Source organism: Solanum lycopersicum, chromosome 5 (assembly GCF_036512215.1).
Source record: "Solanum lycopersicum chromosome 5, SLM_r2.1".
Classification (NCBI taxonomy): Eukaryota; Viridiplantae; Streptophyta; class Magnoliopsida; order Solanales; family Solanaceae; genus Solanum; species Solanum lycopersicum.
In genome coordinates this window covers 4,658,661-4,682,205 of record NC_090804.1, presented here as the reverse complement: position 1 = coordinate 4,682,205, position 23,545 = coordinate 4,658,661, and the positions used below count along the sequence as shown (strand labels likewise).

General features: G+C 29.6%; 2 protein-coding genes across 2 annotated transcripts; both read right to left on the bottom strand.

The window, feature by feature from the left end:
* Positions 1 to 468: 468 nt before the first annotated feature.
* On the bottom strand, positions 469 to 5,957 carry LOC101249823 (F-box protein At3g07870-like). Its single transcript, XM_069297811.1, has one exon. It carries the CDS (start codon positions 1,941 to 1,943, stop codon positions 705 to 707), a length of 1,239 nt encoding a protein of 412 aa, XP_069153912.1. The 5' UTR covers positions 1,944 to 5,957; the 3' UTR covers positions 469 to 704.
* Positions 2,934 to 21,900, bottom strand: LOC104647457 (F-box protein At3g07870). Its single transcript, XM_010322870.2, has 4 exons — positions 21,859 to 21,900; positions 21,402 to 21,693; positions 3,957 to 4,050; positions 2,934 to 3,471 (listed from the first exon to the last, which is right to left on the bottom strand). Exons 1-4 carry the CDS (start codon positions 21,898 to 21,900, stop codon positions 2,934 to 2,936), a joined length of 966 nt encoding a protein of 321 aa, XP_010321172.2.
* Positions 21,901 to 23,545: the final 1,645 nt, after the last annotated feature.

Genomic DNA, 23,545 nt, shown 5'->3' with positions numbered 1-23,545 from the left:
TAGAATTTGATTGCCATGGACTATATAAAGGAAGAAGAGTAAGTAAATTGGCATGCATTTAATGAAGTCTAAAGTGAAACATGAGTGAAATATCTTTATATAAAGTTGGACATAATTAAAATCTATGTTTGATTTGAGAATTTTTTGGATTTCATTTCGTTTGTTATACATAATCCTCTTCGTATTTAAAGATTGATTCTTTGACTGATGATATATAAATTTCCCCATAATCTTTATAACGTAAATGTCTTAGTTGTGTTGGTTCACTAGAAAATTAAAGGAAAAAAAAGTTCAAGTTCTATATATTGATGATGTATAAATTATTAACACAAAAATTAATTAAGAGTTGTTACCAATTATAAAGAAAATGGAAGAGTTAGAGCTCAGGTTCAATAAATGGTTCATTTGCCAGTTCAAACTCACTCACAATTTAAAATTCTTATTTTTTTTTAAATATTATTCGCGCATTGCGCTTGAACGTATGCTAGTTATCTTAATATTAACAACATAGAAGAAAAACATAAACCATCTGATTCCAACAACCATCAATTTCATCAAATATATTCATAATTCAAAATAGTAATAAGCTTATTAAGATTTCTCTATCCAGAATTCAGAAGCATCCATAAAATAGTAAACGTTTTATATCAGAAGCACAAAAGCAAAACATCATATCCCGGAGGAAGTAAGATAAAACAACCACTCTAAACTATCCGGGTCTTTGGATAAACATTTGAAACTTGAAATTTGTCCCCCATGACAGTTTTGAGTGAGTAAAAGCTTGGAATGTATGTAACCGCTGTAATGACCTCACTGTGAAAATAAACCAACCTGAAACTCTTCATTTTTGGGTCATACAAAGCTAGCTTTGTGCCACTTTGAATTAATATTTCTCCATCTTTCCACATAAGTATCGGTTCAAAATTAAAGTGAACCATACTACGCGGAATAGAATCCACCAAAATGATATCTTTAGTCCAAGATTCAGAAATCCCATACTCTTTCATCCGCCAAATATCAATATTAGTGTTGTAATAATCAGTCAAACATAAATAATTCCCCAACTCTACTAGCTTCAAGTTCCAGGGTGGATTTACCAGTCCTAGTGGAGCTGGCAGGGACTTGATCTTCTCTGTCTCAATATCGAAGGAGTAAATGATGTCATTTTTTTCGCTATCCATCCAATGAAGAGCACCATTGATATTAACCTTGCCAAACTTATAGCATGCAGGACATGGAATTTTACCCACATTTCTCCATTTCTCACCAATTCCAAGAGTATAAACTTCCAATCCTGATACTTTAGTAAGCTTTCCAACTACTAATCTCAATACCTTATATTTTCCAGACGCTTTGCTAAAACAAAATCCATAAGTAACACCACAGTCAGTAATCTCCCATTTAGGCAATTTAACTTCAAAATATTCACCCAAAAGAGGATTACCAATATAAAGAGAATGTTTCTGATCAATATTCGTCGAGTCATTCACGAAACAAGTAAATCCATTACACAAACCAACTAAAAACACGCTCCCTGGAGGGTAGTGAAACTTAGGGGTCAATTGAATGGGTCTGTTACAATGGTGAGCATAAGAACTATACTCTGGTTTGATTTCTAGAAACGAAGGATTGCCCACACCATCGATAAGATAAATGCAAGGGAATATTTGGGATCTTGTTTGATACATTTTAACAAATAAAGGGTCGTAAGATAAAACATTGTACCAAAATTTACACACAGTCTTACATTGGAAAATGGACTTAATTGACAATCTTGAAAGAATGTCGATCAAAATCATCAAAGGAAGATCCACAATCCTCATCCTTGGGACATGAGAGTTTCTGCTTCTTTTGCAAGATGAGCTTTTGACGTCCATGGTTGTCACTTCCTTTGAACAAAATGATTTTCTAGTTTTGAGGGGTTTGGTCAATTGAAATTTCATATATATAGACTGTAGACCTTGACTAGATACAGTTGGATGACTTCTAGAAAACTATTTAAGGAAAAAAAAAATTAAATGCTACTTTACATTTTTCTTTTGGATGACTTCTCAAAGTCAAAAATAATAATAATGATAATAATAAGAATAATGATAATAATAATAATAAGTGACTTCTTTTAACATTTACCTTATTTAGCCATTTGAATAGGATATCATCCATATTTTACCTTTTTAAGATCTTACCATTGAAATTTTTATATACCTTCTCTTACCTTATTAAGTAAGGAGATTGATACTATATTTTATAGAAAGTGAAATATTGATATGGAGTTGTGGAAATGTCTCGGAAAAAAAAGCAACTTTTCCTAAAAGAGTGAAGTGTATTGCATGGATTTAGTTTAAATATCATGTTTATTTTTACCATTACTCAAATTAAGTGTACATTATGTCTAAATTTATCATTAGGCAATGATGAAATATCTCATTTTATGTTAACGATCTATTTGGTTTGATTATGTCTGTACTTTAACATTTTTCTTCTCATTTTGTCTTTACTTTTTTTTCTTCATTTGGTTTTTATAATAATTTTATTTTATTTTTTACCCTACCGTTTTATAGAAGTTTTACACTATATTCTACTTTTTTTGTAGGTTTATCATTCAAGTTGTTGATGTGTGTTATTATAAAATGAATAAAAGAAATGCAGCTTTGTTGACTTTGCAAAGCAATCAACTAAGCAATGTTAAAATGGACATCAATATATATACCAGAATTCAAAAGCATCCACAAAATAATAAAAGTTTATATAAGAAGCACTAAAGGAAAACATCATATATATTACGGAGGAAATAAGATAAAACAAATACTCTATAGTATTTTAGTCTTTGGATAAACATTTGTGACTTGAAAGTTGTCCCCCATGATAGTATTGAGTGAGTAAAAGCTTGGGATGTATCTAGTCGCTGCACTGACATCACCGTAAACTTTAAGCTAGATGAACCTCTTCGACTCGGGTCTGTATGAATCTAGGCTTCTGTAACTCTGAATCAAGATTTGCCCTTCTTTCCAAATTAATATTGGGTTTAAATTACATTGACGGAAATTCCGCGGAATAGAATTCACCAAAATGGTATCTTTGATCCAAGATTCAGCAACCCCATACTCTTTCATCAACTGGATATCAGTTTTAGCGAACCGTCTAATGTTATTATAAGTCAAACACAGACAATTTCCCACCTCTAATATCTTCAAGGCACATAATGGAGTTTCCAGACCAGGCGGAGCTGGTAGAGACTTGATCATTTCTGACTCAATATCAAAGGAGTAAATTCTATCATCGTCTTCGTTATGAATCCAATGAAGAGCACCATTGACAATAACCTGGCAAAAATTATACCGTGTAGGACATGGAACTTCACCCACATTCCTCCATTTTTCACCAACTCCAAGAGTATAAATCTTCAATTCTGATATGTGAATTTGCTCTCTAACTACTAACCTCAATACTTTATACTCTCTAGAGACTTCACTATAACAAAATCCATAAGTAACTTGATTAGCACTCATCTCCCTTTCGGGCAATTTAACTTTGAAATACTCACCTAAGAGGATTACAAATGTACAAGAAAGAGTGCATTAAAGAAGGATTTTGTATTATGCTTGGAAGATTGCTTACAACTTGCTTGGTTGATTAACAAATGAGAGCCCCTCTATTTATATTACTTCCTAGGGGGCTAAAGTGTAAATAAAAGTTACTTACAAGTCCTTACTTATTTACACTTTGGTCCCTGTTCTAGAAAAGTCTACACTTTCTAAGATTTTTCAAAGACTTTCTTGAAAAGTCTAAGTTATTCTAGAGAATTCTAAGGAATTCTCTAGCCTTCTTGATTAATCTAGAAGGTTCTAGAGTTCTCCGCAAACCTCTCCACAACTCTAGAACCTTCCGCCTCTGTCTGGACGCAAAATTTAACTATGATGTGGTGGGACATGACAATGTACTCTCTAACTACTAACCTCAATACTCTATACTCTTCGCTATAACAAAATCCATAAGTAACTTGATTAGCACTCATCTCCTTTTCAGGCAACTTAATTTCGAAATACTTACCTAAAAAAGGATTACAAATGTAAACTGAATGTTTCTCAATAAAAATGGAATCATTCAACAAACAAATGAATCCATTACACGAACCAACTAAAGATACTGTTTCTGAAGGGTAGTGAAACTTGGGGATCAACGGAATAGGTCTTTTAGAGCGACCATAATAATAATAATGATAACTTTCTTTGAGTTCTACCTTTTTTCTCTTTATGTTTGCCTGAATTATACGGTTGGAGGTAATATTTACCTTTTCTCTTTATGTCTTCCTGAATTATACTGTTGGAGGTAATATTTACCTTTTTTCTCTTTATGTCTTCGTGAATTATACTGTTGGAGATAATATTTACCATTTTTTTTATCTTTATGTCTTCCTGAATTATGTTGTTGGAGGTAATATTTACTTTTTTCACTTTATGTCTTCCAGAATTATCTTATTGGAGGTAATATTTACTTTTTTCTTTTTATATCTTCCTGAATTATGTTGTTGTAGATAATATTTACCTTTTGTCTCTTTATGTCTTCCTAAATTATACTGTTATTTTTTATCTTTATGTCTTCCTGAATTATGTTGATGGAGATAATATTTACTTTTTTCTCTTTATGTCTTCCTGAATTATGTTGTTGGAGGTAATATTTACTTTTTTCTCTTTATGTCTTCCTGAATTATGTTGTTGGAGGTAATATTTACTTTTGTATCTTTATGTCTTCCTGAATTATGTTGTTGGAGGTAATATTCCTGAATTATACTGCCGGAGGTAATATTTACCATTTTTTTTATCTTTATGTCTTCCTGAATTATGTTGTTGGAGGTAATATTTATTTCTGTCTCTTTTATGTCTTCCTGAATTATATTGTTGGAGTAATATTTATCATTTTTTATCTTTATGTCTTCCTGAATTATGTTGTTGGAGGTAATATTTACTTTTTTCTCTTTATGTCTTCTTGAATTATGTTGTTGGAGGTAATATTTACTTGTCTCTTTTTGTCTTCCTCAATTATATTGTTGGAGGTAATATTTACCTTTATTCTCTTTATGTCTTCTTGAATTATACTGTTGGAGGTAATATTTACATTTTTCTCTTTATGTCTTCTTGAATTATACCGTTGGAGGTAATATTTACCTTTTTTTCTCTTTATGTCTTCCTGAATTATACTGTTGGAGTTAATATTTACCTTTTTTTCTCTTTATGTTTTCCTGAATTATACTGTTGGAGGTAATATTTATTTTTTTCTCTTAATGTCTTTCTGAATTATGTTGTTGGAGGTAATATTTACCTTTATTCTCTTTATGTCTTCTTGAATTATACTGTTGGAGGTAATATTTACCTTTTTCTCTTTATGTCTTCTTGAATTATATTGTTGGATGTAATATTTACCTTTTTTCTCTTTATGTCTTCCTGAATTATGTTGTTGGAGGTAATATTTACCTTTTTGCTCTTTATGTCTTCCTTAATTATGTTAATGGAGGTAATATTAACCTTTTTCTCTTTTATGTCTTCTTGAATTATACTGTTGGAGGTAATTAAATTGGCTAGTTCGATAACAAGTTCAGGGTCACTGCTGCACTTGAAAGCATAGAAAGGTGGAGTAGTGTTTTGTTGCTGCTTCTATGCGTTTATTGATCTCTTTTATATAGCTATAGAATGCCCATATATTACGAAAATAGCTTACGCTTATGAAGTATTGCTTATGCTACAAAAATGCATGAACATATCTCGTGCTCGAGCTCCTCCATGTTTTCTCTGTTCTCATTTTGTTCCTTAGTTCGTTCTACTCAGACAAGTGCAGAATGAATAGAAACATAAGGAATAACGTTAAAATGGGACAAGGTATCCCCGGCTTAATTATTGAGGCAGAGTTGTACTACCATAACTCAAAAGCATCTATAAAAACATGGGAAATGGTCTGATATACCTCTCAACTTTGTCATTTGGAGCTGATATACCCCTCAACTTTATCATTTGGAGCTGGTATATCCCTCATTATGAAAGTGGCTCTATATGCCCTTACTGTTATACAAACGGCTCACATATACCCCTGACGTTACAAAATGACTCACATATACCTTTCACTTAACGAAAGTTTAAAAAAATAGTTTTTAACTTATATTTATTATTTTTAATTCTAAAAAAATTTATTTAGGGCTATATATGATTCTTCTATCAAAGTTCAAGGTATATTTTAATTTTTTTCATACATAAATTATTTTTTGACTTCTTTTATTATAATTGTTTAAATTTCTTATTCTTATTTTGTTGTTTTCTTTCATTCCTTAGTTTAAAGAATAAAAAATTAAACTATTTTTTTTGTGTGTATAGTAATTTAATTTCGTATTCGAAGAAAAAATTTGGTCATCTACAATAAGTTTTACAAGTATATTGGTGAAACATAAATAAATTTTATTATCAAAATAATAATTATAAATTAGTCATTGAAATAAAAAAAAGTCAAAAAAATATGTTTGACGAGGATTAAATTTACTCATATGGGATTATATTTTTTAGAAAAAAATAATAAAAATTTAGATTAATTTTTTTTTCATTTCCGTTAGAGGAAAAGGGTATATGTGAGCCATTTGTTTACAAGTAGGGGTATATATGAGTCACTTTCATAACAAGGGGTATATCAGCTCTAAATGACAAAGTTGAGGGGTATATCAGACTCTTTTCCCTTATAATTATTTGAGTTTTTTATTCTTATTTTATTTTTTTTCTTTCATTCCTTAGTTTAAAGAAAAAAATTAAAACTATTTTTTTTTGTCTATATTGTAATTTGATTTTTGTATTCGAAGAAAAAAGTTTGGTCATCTACTAAGTTTTACAAGAAAATTAGTGAAACATAAATAAATTTGATTATCAAAATAATAATTCTAAATTAGTCATTGAAACAAAAAAAGTCAAAAGAGTATGTTTAACCAAACTAAACCATTATATAAAGTCATTCACCAAAATAATATGTTTTTCCAAAATTTTACAAAACTAGTATAAACGTATTCCACAGTAACGTTTTAGGATATATTTTATTTTTTAAAAGTTGATGTCGTCAGATTGATATACGTTACTCACAGTAACGTTTTACTCTAAAACGTTACTCACAGTAACGTTTTAGGAGTAAAACGTTACTCAAAATAACGTTTTAAAAGTAAAATGTTACTTACAGTAACGTATATCAACCTAATGCTGTTAGTTTTAAAAAAATAAATATACCCTAAAACGTTATCGTGAAATACGTTTATACTAGTTTTGTAAAATTTTAGAAAAATGTATTACTTTGGTAAATTGTTTTATATAATGACTTAGTTCGGTTAAAAATTCGGATTAAATTTACTCATATGAGATTATATATTGTAGAAAAAAATAATAAAAAGTTAGATTAAAATTATCTTTTTTTTCATTTCCGTTAGAGGAAAAGGGTATATGTGAGCCATTTATTTATAAGTACGGATATATATGAGTCACTTTCATAACAAGGGGTATATCAGCTCCAAATGACAAAGTTGAGGGGTATAATTGTCGACAGGTCTATATCTAAATTACACGAGAAACATAGAGTTAAACATAATATCCAGAAGGAAATAAGACCAATTAAATATCTAAACTATGTCAATCTTCGGACAAGTGTAAGAGACTTGAGAACTTTCTCCAATGATAGTCTTGAGTGAGTAAAAACTTGGGATGTAGCTAGTCCCAACAAATCCAAGGTACACCTTAACCATCGTAAACCTCTTTACTGATATCATGTTGAATAGTATTCTTCAATATGCAATCTTTAGTCAAAGATTCAGATATTCCGTACTCTTTCATCCACCATATATCAACATACTGAGTATCGTTACTATCACACAAACGTAGAAAATTTCCCAACTCTACTAGCATCAAGCAGGAGGATGAAGTCTCCAGATCACGCGGAGCTAATAGGGACTTTACCTCTTCCGTCCTACTGTTAAAGGAGTAAATGCTGTCATTTTTTTTCTGAATTCATCCAATTCACAACACCATTAACATTAGCATTACTAAATGATACACATAGAAGTTCTGGAACCTCGCCCACATATCTCCTTTTTTTCATCAACTCCAACAGTTAAAACTTCCAATTCTGATACTTGTGGATGTCTGTCAAAATTACTAACTACTGATCTCAATACTTTATACTGCCTAGAGACTTCACAAAAGCAGAATGCATAAGCAACACTCGAGTATTAATATTTTTTTGTCCCCGCTAAACAGACTGATTATGTTGAGGCCTAAGTTTCACCTCCCTCCATTTGAATCGAGAATAAATAAATTCGGTAAAAAACCAATAGTGGAAGTAATTGGTTCACTTGTTTGTTGAATGGTTAAGATGTAATCCGATCTACCTAGGACACATATGTTCATTAGATGACGAGATGTATCCAATCGATCTTTGTAGAATGCCATATCTGTCATTCACTAAAGTTTCTGAATGTTTTTTTTCCGCAGAAAAGCATTTACTTGTTCACAAAAAACAAGCAAACCTGTTGTTTCTGCAGATGCGTACGAGATGTTAAAACAAAGCCATAAGGCCAACATTTTATTCCTTAGTTCGTTCTATTCAGACAAGTGCGTAGTGAATTGAACAAAACGAATGTACACTGACATAAATTAAAAGCATGTTGACAGGTCTTAAGATAGATTACACGAGAAACATAGAAGAAAAAACGTAATATCCAGGAGGACATAAGATAAAATAAATTAAATCTCTAAACTAAGTCAATCTTCGGATGAGTATATGAGACTTGTAAATCTTTCCCAATGATAGTCTTAAGTGAGTAAAAACTAAAACTTGGATGTACCTAGACGCTTCAAATCCAAGGTACACAAACTTCTTTTCTTTTGGGTGGTAAGAAACTATTTGTGTGGCACGATCCCTTTGCATCAATATTTCTCCATCTTTCCAAGTTGAGATTGGTATAAATCTATCACAACGGATATTTGGTTGAATAGTATCCTTCAAAATGCGAGTTTTAGTCCAAGATTCAGCTATTCCATACTCTTTCATCCACCATATATCAACATACTGGTTGTGGTTAGTATCACATAAACATAGACAATTCTCCAACTCTAGAGTCAAGTCTTCATCTTTTCTGTCCAACTGTTAAACGAGTAAATTCTGTCATTTTTATCCATATTCATCCAATGAACAACACCATTAACGTTACTGTTACTAAATGATTCATGTAGTGGTTTTGGAGCTTTGCCCACATATCTCCATTTTTCATCAACCCCAATAGTATAAACCTCGAACTCTGATACGCTTGGATATCCTTCAAAATTTCTAAGTACGGATCTCAATACTTTATACGGTCCCGAAGCTTCATTAAAGCAAAATGCATAAGCAACATGGTTTCTTTCCTCCTGTCCATGCATTTTAACAGGATTGTTAATGTAAACCGAATGATTAGTTCCACTATTACTATTCAACAAACAAACAATCCCATTACACGAACCAATTAATCTCAACTTCGATGAAGGGATATGGGCTCAACACAATGTTTCTCTTTAGGGTTGAGAATCATCTGAGATCGACAAGAAAGTAGACAGAGTAATTAACCGAAAGCAAAAGCCTCGGAAAATAAGCTGACGATCTTTGCTGATACATGTTAAAAAATGATGGTTCGGAAGTTAAAAGATTATACCACATTTTACAAACCATCTTACAACAAAAAAGGGGCTTGATTGATAATTTCGAAAGAATTTCCGACACAATATCACTCGAAAGGTCCATAATGGTGGTGACATTAGAGATTCTTTTTTTGCAATCCCTTCCGGGATCCATGACTATCACTTTCTTTGAACAAATCGAGGTTCGACTAAGCCTAATCCCCCAAACTAAAACAGAGACAGTTTTCTCAAAGAAAATAAAAGTGCACACTGCTTTCAAAATCCCCAAATACATTCTTATAACCAATCTCAATCCTAGAAGCACAATTTTTTCTTAGGTTTATCGTAATAATCCTGTTTTATTTATTAAAACAATATATTCCGTCTGTATGAGGAATTATATTTTGATTAGGAGAATAATATGCCTTATTATAATAAGGACTATTAATTATTATTCCTTATTTAATAGTTCTAATTATGTCTTCTTCTTTTTTTCAGGATTACTACATAGTGGAATTTTCTTTTTTGAAATTAATTTAATATTTTCCTTGTCTTGTTTTGACATATACGAAAATTATACTATATATACCCGTAAAGTTTTGACTTTATATTGATATATATAAAATTTGGACCTCTTAAAATAATAAGGTAATACGTAGCGGAGTTGGTAATAGCTAACACAATCCTACTCTTTTCCCCGGTTTGATTCTCTATAGGAGTGTTCTTTTTTTTCTCTAATTAGACCCATGTTCGAATCCCTTCTCCACTAACTTAAATTATATTTTGCTTAGTGAAATTTGTTTTGCTTTTGTTAATTGCTACTGCAACCAAGAACTTTCTCGGCAATGAAGTATATTTAAAATGACTTGTGAAAGTGTTTTTAGACGGTTGTATAATTCTTTATGTAGAAAAAAAAGTATTTCGTACTATTTCTAAGGAATCTATTATAAAAATGTTTCAGTACATGAAACCTTGTTGAGCACAATTGTAGTAATATATTTAAATTATATTTCAGTAATAGTTATTTTCTTTATGTTTATTTTGAATTATACACTTGTAATTCTACTAAAAATATTCTTATATATAATTAAATATTATTTAACTTGATTATCTATTTTGAAAATTTAAATCATCGTTTTTGTTTTAAAAAATTACTATTAAAAATTTGGACGCCCTTCCTGAAATTCTTAGCTACGCCACTGCGTACCAAGCACTAAAAGAACTTCTATTCCTAAACACAACTTGAATGATTCCCTTTACAACTAGTGGGTTCTTGTAACCTATTTCAACCATAGTGAGATTTTTATTTGCTCAAATCATTGCAATGGCCTTGTTTGTCTTTATGACCGTAATACCGTAATGATAGTCAAGGTTGAGATCTTTTTTGCTTCTTATCAACAACTTATTATATTTTATTAGAAAAATATAGAAGTATCTCCTTCAACTATAAGCAAATTTGAATGTCATACTTTAATTATGCATAAGTCTTATTACCATTGAATTATTTTTAAGTATAATAAACGCACCCTTAACACATCCTAAAACTTATTTAGCCACTTAGATGATAGGAGGTGTTTTACACTCGCCTCCAAATCATCTTTATGTCAGCACCACGTCAATAAATGATCAGATCTATAAAAAAAGATAAAATTCCATGTCATTTGATTGTTTCTTCATTATCAGCACTCACTCCATAACTGCTAAACCCACTTATTTTAACCATTAGAACTCTTAACAATCACCTTGAAAATTATAATCTAGCCACTACCAAATTTATCCCATCACTACCACCTGATTCAATATCTATCATCAATTTTATTTTACTTTCAATCCAAATAATCCAAATAAATATCATAAAACATGGTCCAAAATCTCCATAGAAGAAATCAGCTAAATTTTGAACTCTGATTTGAGAAAAATTTAAAATCGAGATTATTTTTTCTGATTGAATTTGGGTTACGAAAAAGGTTGATTGAATGCACACACATGAAGGGTCTTTCACTGTTTACGAAATTTGGACTTTTATTGCTTCAATAAAGTGAGATTTATTAAGAGTTTGTTTCACTTTTTACGAAGTTTGGATCTTATTGCTTTAATAAAAAAAGAAAACTAAAAGTTGTAATAGTCGAAGAAGGGTCACGATATGTAGATTTACAAATATAATATTTGTCATATGCATTCTTTTGTATCGTTTTCATTTTTATCCAAGAACATCTTGTCATTACAATAAGTTCCCTTGTCAAATTTCTTTCTTTGATTACTTTATGTTTCAACTTTTAGTAATTGTTACTATTATTTATTTACATGAATTTGGACTGAATTTTAGATTGTAGTATCATTTTATAGGTGTTATGACAAATTGAAAGGCCAATAACAATGAGATTGATAAATATATCGATAGAGAAAGTCAATTGTAGTCTATGATGCAAATAAATACATATTCTTTTGTAAAATTATATTATTTATGTACATATTTTTAATTTAATCTGATATTATCCATTATCACTTGACATTATGTTCTAATAAGATTGAATGATACATTTGATTGAATGATAAGTCACTATCCAAAATAACATGGATCAATTACCATTTGACATTCTATTATTTTTTCTCCCTTCTTTTTGAGATCACAAGTATTTTTAATATGTCCATAGGTCTTGAAATTGATAGAAATCTTAGCTATTATAAATAGTTTATATGTGTTCCTGATTTTCACATGTAGGTATTGAGGCTCTAATTAACTTTGCATATATATAACATAGAAGTTTTGTTATTTTTCTAATTTGGATATTTCATCTATATTAAAAGGTCACATTTCAATAATTCGCACCTCTTCAGTGCCATAACTTATTTTTTAATAATCTTTGTAGTTTTCATTTCTTTTATATTTACAACCCCCAAATTAAATGTGTATAATTTGTGATAATTTATTGTGTTTTTTCATATATCCCTATATAAACATAAATATGTAATGCAAGTCTTTGAATTAGATAGTGAGGTATAGTAGTTGATATTTGTCAGTACAAAAGATTAAATGTTGTGCATATTGCCTTTTCTTGCTTTTTATTATGCCTATATTCTTACAGAGTATTGAAAATTCTCATTTTGGTATATTGACATGACTTTATAATCACATTTTAGAAAAATAATTTTGACACTTAATTTCTTTATTGTGTGATAATGATTCTTTTTACGCTATAAGTAATTAGTGTAATTTTATTTTAGGAGCATGAATTTCGCAACATTCATCAAATTGATAGGCTTTGTGCACTATTATTCTTACGTTTTCAACTGTTCTATGTTATATAAATGTTATTTTAATTTTAGGGGTTATATATTTCATAAAACAATAGATTGATCATTCATATACTCCACATCGTACATTTTGTTCCTTAGTTTGTTCTATTCAGACAAGTGCAGAATGAATTGAACAAAATGAATAGAAACCTTAAAAATGGACAAGGTATATATGTTCTGCACGCTTGTAGAGACACATAGTAGCAAAACAAAATATCCAGGAGGAAATAAGACAAATTAAATATTTAAACTATCTCAACCTTCGGATAAGCATATGAGACTTGTAAACTCTCCCCAATAACAGTCTTGAGTGAGTGAAAACTTGGAATGTAGCTAGTCCCTGCAAATCCAGGGTACACCTTAATCATCGTAAACTTATTTTCTTTTGGGTTGTACGAAACTACATGTGTACCACGATACCTTTGCATTTATATTTCTCCATCTTTCCAAGTTGAGATTGGTATAAATCTATCACAACTGATATCTGGTTGAATAGTGTCCTTTCAAATGCAATCTTTAGTCCAAGATTCAGCGATTTCATACTCTTTCATCCACCATATATCAACGTACTCACTATGGTAAGTATGATCACACAAACACACACAATTCCCTAACTCTACTAGTGTCAAGCCGTAGGATGACGTTGTCAGACCACGCGGAGCTAAAAGGGACTTCACCTCTTCTGTCCAACTGTTAAAAGAGTAAATGCTGTCACTTTTTTCCGAATTCAACCAATGAACAACACCATTGACATTATCCTTACAAAATGGTCCGCATAGAGGTTCTGGAACTTCACCCACATTTCTCTCATCAAATCTAAGAGAATAAACCTCCAACTCTGATATATGTGGACGTCCCTCAAACTTACTAACTACTGATCTCAATACTTTATATTGTCTAGAGTTTTCACTGAAGCAAAATGCATAAGCAACACAGTCAATTCTTTTGTCCCATTCGGGCAATTTAACCTCGAAATATTCACCCAAAAGAGGATTGCTAATGTAAACCAAATTATTTACGCTATGCCTCAAACCATTAAACAAACAAATGAACCCATTGCATGAACTAATTAATATCAAGTTTTGTCTATATAAAGTTGGGGGGAGGTGAAACCTAGGGCTCAACAGAATGGTTTGTTTAGGGGGTGAGAAACATCATCTTTGAGTTCCACAAGTAACCGAACTAAGTGATTTATCAAAATTCAAATGCTGGGAAAATAAGATGATCTTTTGTAATACATTTTCCAAAACAAAGGGTCGGAAGTCAGAAGATGATATCAGAGCTTACAAACAATCTTACAACAAAAACTTAACTTGATTGGCAACCGTGAAAGAATGTCAACCATAACCACTATATGGAGGTCCATAATTGTCGTGACATGAGAAATTCTATTTCCTTCCCAATCTCCCTTGAAAAGCTTAGAGCTTTGGACATCCATGATTGTTACTTCGTTTGAACAAAAAGTGAGCTAGTTTATAACGTTTGGGCCTTATGGAATGAATAGTGTGATCCTCTAAAATAACTAATTGAAAGTATTTATTGAAATTTAACTAGTCGTTAGCTAATATTAATTTTTTTTGCCTAATATTATTTCTTACACCGGCTCAGTATTTAGTAAATAATGAAAGTCTAACTAGTTGTTAGCTAGCCGTTGGAGTGAACCTATATCTATAAGCTATCACTTTAAAGACTCGAAGAATATATAATTCTTTTATATATCGTTCTTGAGATTCTATTGTATATATTCCCAATTTATAGCTAGCGGTTTATTGTTTACCGACCAAAGAAAGTAAAGAGGTGTTCTAAAACATCTTGATATATGTTATTGTCCATTAATGTGCTTCGCATTGGAATCGTTTAAGTATTTATTATAGGTTCATGAATTGAAAAGAAAAAACTATCTTTCGAAAACCCTATAACATAGAATTAAATTTAAAATGAATGTTATAATTCACATTCACTTATTTTGTATATTAGTATCTTGACATATGTTTTGCACGTGTATCCCATATTATTGTTATTGTTATTATTATTATTATTATTATTATTATTATTATTATCATTATTATTATTATTATTATTCAACTGTATATTTATAACTACAAGTTATACATAAAAATTATTTAATTGAGCTATATATATTAAACGTTAAAAGATATAAAAAAGATTAATTTAATTACATATCCTTAAACCCTTAGGAATAAAGCCGAAGACCATATTATGTCTGTTCTTACTTATTAGATATATAATGTATTTCTACATCTCAAAACATTAATGATAGTCTTCTAATTAATTCGATTGATAATCTTTCTAGGAGAGACCATGATTAAACTGGAAGTTTAAATTGGAGAATACAGAGGATATATCAAACAACAGTTTGGTGCTAATTTAGCCACTATCAAGCTTTCGTACCTATCAAATAGATTTTTTAGTTTATAATCACACTCAAATATCTATATAATTGTCTAGATCAAATATTTTTATTCAATCGAGAAAAAAAAATGATATGATCGTTAACCAACCAACCAAAATCATAAAATTTTGAGAGGTTGGTCATCAAAAATGAAGGAGGTGGAAAATAAATAAATCATACAACACCTATTCAACATGGGTTATATCACTAGATCATCTTATCATACGGATGCCAAGAAACAATTTGTTGTTGGGAAAGACTTCATAAGAAACTTATAAGTACAATATTTTCTTTCATAGATATAATATACACATAAATACACAACCTAAATAGTAAATGTAAACATAAATTGAACACAAAACTGATTTAACATAAATTTAACTGATTTAGGTATGGAGCATTGCAAGTTCAAATGAGAGGGTCAACAATTTTTATAGGGGTAAAACTCTAACATAAAGAAGAGGTAAAGTATAAGCTATTCATTTATGTACCGCAATAAAAGATATAAGAAACTATACATAATTATTAGTATTACTAGAGGAAGGCAAAAGTCAAAACTATTTAAACTAAAAAGTAAACTGACTATTATAAGATGAATAATCCTCAACACTTACCATGTGTTATGCTCTGCTTAAATTAAAATTAGATGGGAGTTGGATATGTTATTATTGTAGCAAAATTATCATTTAAGAAGTTCTCTTAAAAGAATAAATTGTCACACATTGAGTAGAGAGGAAGATGAATAAAATATTGTATGCATTAACTATCATGTCAAATTTATTTAATTTATTAAATATTTTTTTAAAATTTTAATTCAATATAGGGGTAAAATTGTAAGTCAACTTTTTACTTAGATCCTTCCTGCGTAAAATAATACTAGTTTTTGAAATGTGCAACGCACGTTTATCCCGTACAATTATTATAAAGTTGAATTATTATATAGAAAATGTTGAAATTAAAAATATTTGTTTTATCAATTTATATTTTACTCATTAAATAAAATTCATAATAATTGAATGGTATATTGACCATCAAGCAAGATGGAAAAATAATAATATTACTATAACATCTAATAATATGAATATATCTATATGATTTATCCTTAATAATATCTAATTACGCTCCATACGAGTAAGTACACAAATATGTAGCTAAAACTATATCAGTAAGGAAAGGATAAAAGAAAAAAGAACTATTATAAAAGTACCTTTAAAAACGATTATAAAAGTCATAAATTAGTAATTTCAGCACTAATAAAAATAGATCTTATAAAATTCATAATTTCATAGGAGATTAAATTAAAGAAGTATAAATCGGTAAAGAATACAAAAAAAAAAAATTAAACAGCTAAGAACAAATACAACATTCATATCCTTCTTAAGACTTTAATTATAACAATATATATTGTAAAAAGAAATACATAAGAAATAGAATTCTTGATGATACCTTCTCCCGTAAAAAAATCATCTAAAACTGTGATACATCATATCATTCTAATTAGGATCAAAGAAATATTAATATTTAAAACAAAAAAAAGTACATGAAATTGTCTAATGATTGACATCAATGAGAGGCAAGTGGTAAAGAAAAATTACTTTTGCTTGATACATATATATAACTAAAGATTAGTAGGATAAGATGAAAAGGTGAAGAGTTGTTTAAGTTAATTTTCTATGAAATATTTGTCTTTCAAATTTTGACTTTACACCTACTTATTTTTAGTATTTAACTATTTAGTATAATATAATATAATGGGATAATGCCCAAGTACCCCCTCAACCTATGCCTGAAATCTCAGAGACACACTTATACTATACTAAGGTCCTATTACCCCCCTGAACTTATTTTATTAATAATTTTTTATCTCTTTTCGACCTACGTGGCACTATCTTGTGGGTCCAATGATGGTTGACTTTTTTTAAAAAACTAGTGCCACATAGGCTAAAAAGGGATAGGAAATTACTTATAAAATAAGTTCAGGGGGGTAATAGAACCTTAGTATAGTATAAGTGTGTCTCTGGGATTTCAGACATAGGTTGAGGGGGTACTTGTGCATTTTCCCTAATATAATTATTATTTAGTATTTAGATAATTAAAATTTAAACCATTGTGTTTAGATGTATGTATTTAAATATGATATTTAATATTAAATTAATTTTATATTAATATTTAACTTAGTTTAGGGATAAAATAAGGGCACAATGGTAATTCAAATTTTAAGTTAGGAGCTTCCAGTTGTAATAATACTAGTCATTAGCAACATGTATTGCATGTATATCCTATATTATTGGATTATTATGTAGAAAATGTTAAAACTAACAATATTAACTTTATCATTTACATCATACTCATTAAATAAAATCCATAACAATTGAATGTTAAATTTGTAAAGCTAATAAGATAATGTAACATGTAATGATATGAATATGTCGATATAACATATCCTCAATAATCTCTCATTACGCACTTTACACGTAGTTCTCATATCCAATTTGAAAACATTAAAAAGATAATTTAAGAATAAACATAAAAATCACTTACAATGAAACCAATTTACATGAAATAATACCAAAGTTTAAATTCTTGGAACATTTTCAAACATCTTCGGGAAGATATTATCCTTCATCTACATCAATTAAAATAAAAACTATCAGTGTATAAAAAAATATATCTTTATTTTATTCTAATCCATACATAATGATAAAAATTTATTGAAATCTTCAAACATTCATTCTCTATCTATCAATATTATCACATGCGATGACGTCTTTGATCCCAATGCAACATTAATGGTACTAGCCCTAACAGTTCTTCATAGACAATGGTATTTTTTTCTTCTGTACCTAGAAGATCGGTAAAGTAATCAAAAAAGTAAAAAATATAGAAAGAGAAATAATAAAAGAAAATTGAGAAAATGCTCAAATGAGATTTGCAAATTTAGTGCTCTTCTGTGTGACTTTAAATAAGGGCTTATAAAAGGGAAGTTGAAGAGAATCAAACTATTAAAGCTAAGAAGTTGAAGAGAATGAAATTATTAAAGCTATGAAGCTGAAGAAAATCAAAATTTAAAGATATTTTAACCAAAAAAAAAACAACTCATGAAATTCATACTTAATTGTTGGGTGCGCACAGGGTAAAAATCTTACTCCTATGCAATAGCTTGCAAATCACATAAAAGAGGTAAACCGCACTAGGCAAGCCCGATGCGATGAACTCGACTCAGAAGTCAAATCTCTTGCTTTCGCTGATAATTTGGATTCATGTATTTCTATCTCATATTGAAATAAACTGTTATAACAAATATTTGAAAGTATAATTTAAGATGGTATAAAAACTTCACATAAATGCCATATAAAGTAAACTCCTAGAAATATAGTTATAAATTAATGTTAAATGATGCATTTTTTTCTTAAAGGATATGAACCATAATTTATTAGATAATTCATAATATTTTAATTTAGTTTAAGAGTAAAATGGTAATCTAACTTTGCACTTTAGAAATTCTCACTTTTAATAATATATGATATGATGATGATTTGATACATTGTTTTGTCAATCATAATTTTTCAAATTCTTCCATTATGAGAAACATGATTATGATCAAGAAAATAATAATTTACATTATTAATGTGCTTAAGGACTTAAATTATACCAAAATGTAATTGAAATATATTTGTATTTAATTAGAACTATCAAATTTTTAATTTAGAAAAAGTGCAAAATGATAATTTAACTTTTCACTTTGAAGCTTTCCACTTATAATAATAATATATGATTCATGTTAATGCTCTGATTCATACAATATTTAGGAATCCGCAGCCAAAAGGACAACTTTTTTTCTTATAGAAACCCTATAAAAGGGAGCTAGTTTATATAGGATTTATGTCTTATGATTGACTGGAATTTTATATATAGACTCTAAATTGACTATAGAGGCTACTTGAGTTTCACAAGTAAATTGAAATAACTAGCCGTTAGCTAATATCAAAAGTTTTTTCTTAATATTATTTCTTACACCGACTTAATATTTAGTAATTAATGAAAGTCTAACTATCCGTTAGCTAATATTAATTTTTTTTCCTAATATTATTTTTTACACCAACTTAATATTTAGTAATTAATGAAAGTCTAACTAGCCGTTAGCTAGCCGTTGGAGGGAACCTATATATATAAGTACATATATTGTTGTTGGAGACTCAAACCTATATATATAAGGTATTATTTTGGAGACTCAAACAATATATAATTCTTTTGTCTTTCTTGAGATTCTATTGAATCTATTACCAATTTATAGCTAGCAGTTTTTGTTCCTACACCAAAGAAAGTACATATATTGTCGTTGGATGAAAGAGTATGGGGTTTCTGAATCTTGCACTAAAGATATAATTTTTTGGATTCTGTTTCGCGGGGTATTGTTGACTTTGATTTTGAATCGATACTTATGTGGAAAGATGGATAAATCTTTATTCAAAGTCGCACAAAACTAGCTTTGTACTACCCAAAAATGAAGAGTTTCAGGGTGGTTAACGTTTACGGTGAGGTCACTACAACGATTATATACATTCGAAGCTTTTACTCTCTCATGACTATCACAGGGGCGACTTTCAACTCAGAAATGTTTATCTCACTATTTGGATAAACATTTGTGAGTTCAAGGTTGTCCCTCATGATACTCTTGAGCGAGTAAAAGCTTGAAGTGTATGTGATCGCTGTAATGACCTTACCGTAAATATAAACCACCTTAAAACTCTTCATTTTTGGGTTGTACGAAGCTAGTTTTCTGCCCGCATTGAATTAAGATTTCTCCATCTTTCCACATAAGAATCGGTTCAAAATTAATGTGAACCATACCACGCATAACAGAATCCACCAAAATGATATCTTTAGTTCAAGATTCAGAAAATCCATACTCTTTCATCCACCAAATATCAATATTAGTGGATGATGTGTTGTAATAATTAGTCAGACATAAATAATTCCCCAACTTTACTAGCTTCAAGTTCCAGGGTGGATTTACCAATCCCGATGGAGCTGACTTTTATCCACCATATATCAATATACTCTGTATTGTTACTATCACACAAACATAGATAATTCCCCAACTCTACTACTGCCAAGTTGTAGGATGAAGTTTCTAGATCACGTGGAGCTAACAGGGACTTCACCTCTTTTGCTAAGCCTAATCCTCCAAGCAAAAGCACATAATGTTTTCTACTAGAAAATGAAAAGCATACAATGATTTAGAATCCCAACTACATCTAGATCCCGAGTAATCTCAAACCTATAAGAAAAAGGTTCTACCAATACTAAAAGAACAAAATATTCCTATCCCAAATCTATTAGAACAAAGAGTTAGGGATTATGAGTTTCCTAACATATACTAGGGGAAAACATTAAAAAATGACCAACACCTATTTAATTTAGTGTACCTTATTTATCGTAATAATCATATTTTATTTTTGAGTTGGTTTATCATTCAAATTCTTGATGTGTGTTTGTCATGGAAAACGATAAATCTATTAAATGAATATAATAATCTGGAGAGACAACCATGTGTTTGAGGAATTATATTTTGATTAGGAGACTAATGAATCAGAATAGGCTAATTACAAGGGTTTGTTACTTATCATTCCTGAGCTAATAGGAGTACTAATTACGTTTTATTTGTTTTCAAAATTGATAAGTAATTAGAATGAAATAAATTTATTGAAGTATTTTTTTTTTCACAACAATTAAGATTGTACATATAAGCTTTAGTTTTTGTTATTTAATTTGAATAAAGCATTTGTACTAGCAAGTGTTACAACATGTGCAATATATATGTAACACAAAACGAAAAACGATCACACAATTTAACATTATACTAAAAATAGAAAAACTTCTAGGTGCAAATTTAATCGCCACTTATTTAATGGATCGAAAGAATTCCAAAAACGATAATTGAACAAACCTAGTTCTTCATTTCACATACAATTTTTACGCGTTATTTTGAACTAGAGGTTGAGGGGATGTTGGTGGTAATGAACCTTGAATAGGGCAAAAACTTCTAAATGCTAAAGGAAAAAGTGAACCAAAAGGGAAAATCTTAGGCCAACAGCTATCATGAATATCTAATACAGCTATGCCACATTGAGGATCAATTAATCGAAGTCGAATAGTTAGGAAAGATGTTATAATCTCTTCAACACATCCAGGAACGTTGAGCACTGATGCTAAGCATGTGGAGATATCCGGAAAAAGACCATTATCGACCTGACCACCTAAACTTGGCAAAAGACCTCCTCCTTCTCCGAGTAATTGTGAGACGCTCGGAGAAACCTGAATTGATATACATAAAAAAAAACGTATAAGCATAGATATGAGTCATTTTTAGAGGATTTGGAATTTGATAGAAAAATTGGAAGGATGATTTCATATTTATATAGTGTAGGATGTAACTCGAATGTATGGTGACCTTTTAATTTCTTAAAATGGGTTGAACACATAAGCGGTCCCTGAACTTGCACGCTTTTTCTGTTTAGACATCTTAATGAGGTCATATTCCTATTGAACACCTTATGTATACACAAAGTTGTGTCTATTAGACACTTCAATGACATTACCCGAAAATATATAGAGTGCGTGACTTTCAAACACTATAATATGAAAAAAGAGTCAATCATACCGTGAGATGTGGCAAATTAAAAAAAAATATCTCCAGCAGCCCCCTCTGCATCTTCTTCTTTGAAACCCCTCCTCATTGCCAACTTAAATCCCACCATTAACAATTTTATGAACTCTCTATTTGTTCCTTTTATTTTTATTATAAAAATAATTCATAATTTATCCTCCCTTTCCTCCCAAACACTAAAATTATTTCATAATTTTTCTTCCCTTTCCTCCCATACAATATTCTCTAACTTGCATAGCTCAATTCTTCTTCTTCCTCTCTTTTTTATCATTAACAAATATGATTAAAATTTGAAATTACCAAGAAATAATAAAGGTACAACTCCGTATTTAGTTATTTTTAGTGACTTTGTTTATGAGTTTTGTTTAATCATAAAGATGAATGAAGAATTTTTTTTTGATTTTCAGCAACAATGTTGAGATGTGGAGAAGAAAGAGATGAGAAATAAAAAAAATAGGAAAAATCTAGGGTTGGATAAATAAAAGGGGAAGATTTGGACCGTTAAGTGTGTCAATCAGACACATCCGCTTTTTTTTTCTTACTTCACGCGCTCAAAGGCGTGCCTCAAACGACAGGTGACAAGTCAGCCAAGTGTGTTTGATAGGTACATATTTTGAATGGTTTAAGTGTTCAATAGGAAGGAGCTCCTGTTAATGTGTCTATACGAAAATTTTTGACAAATTCAAGGGGCCGCTTATGTGTTATGCCCTTTAAATGTCATTTATATGAAGACTTTATTATTTACATTTTAACAGTAGTAAAACTGTAATCGAATATCTTTACAAGTTTTATGTTTTTCAGCATTAATCTCAATGTTTATTATAGTACATAGCACATCCTCTAAATTAAAGAACCCAAAATTTATATATATATATATATATATATATTATATACTTCCTCCGTTTAAAAAATGATGACCTAATTTGACTTAAAACGGAGTTTAAGAAAAGAAAGAATACATTTTAATCTTGTGGTTCTAAATTAAAGTTATGTCAAATGTACAAAAATGTCCTTTAATCTTGTGGTCGTAAACATGTTACGTGGAAAGTTAAAGTTAAAATGGTGCTAAAAAAAAAAAGGGATCATTTTTTTAAAAAAACAAACTAAAAAGGAAATAAAATCATTCTTTTTGAAATGGAAAGAGTATATATTATTTTAATTTTTATTTTCATTCCGTAAGTTCGCATTGGGTTCAACAAATTCAAATTGGCGTTATATAAAAAATGGTTAAGGAAAAAAGTGCTTCCTAGTTTATCTTTTTTAAAGGGTGTACTAGGGGTGTACAATTCAAATTAAACCAACGAATCAAATTAGATCGAAAAAAAATGATTTGTGATTTGATTTGACGGTTGAAAAAAAAATCGATAACTCTTGATTTGGTTTGGTATTAAAAAAAAAAAGCTAAACCAAATCCAAACCTAACCAACATTTATATTATTTATAGATAAAAAATATTATTTATAATCTAGTTTGTTAATATATTCTTAGTTAGTTTATAGT

Excerpts from the sequence above, each read along its gene's own strand:
- LOC101249823 (XM_069297811.1), bottom strand. The coding sequence starts at position 1,943 with ATGAAATTTCAATTGACCAAACCCCTCAAAACTAGAAAATCATTTTGT.
- LOC104647457 (XM_010322870.2), bottom strand. The coding sequence starts at position 21,900 with ATGTCTAAACAGAAAAAGCGTGCAAGTTCAGGGACCGCTTAT. Across the intron at positions 21,694-21,858 it reads CAAGTTCAGGGACCGCTTAT|GTTTCTCCGAGCGTCTCACA; the intron begins GTGTTCAACCCA and ends ATATCAATTCAG. Across the intron at positions 4,051-21,401 it reads AAGTTTTTGCCCTATTCAAG|GTAAGTATTTCGAAATTAAG; the intron begins GTTCATTACCAC and ends ATCCTTTTTTAG.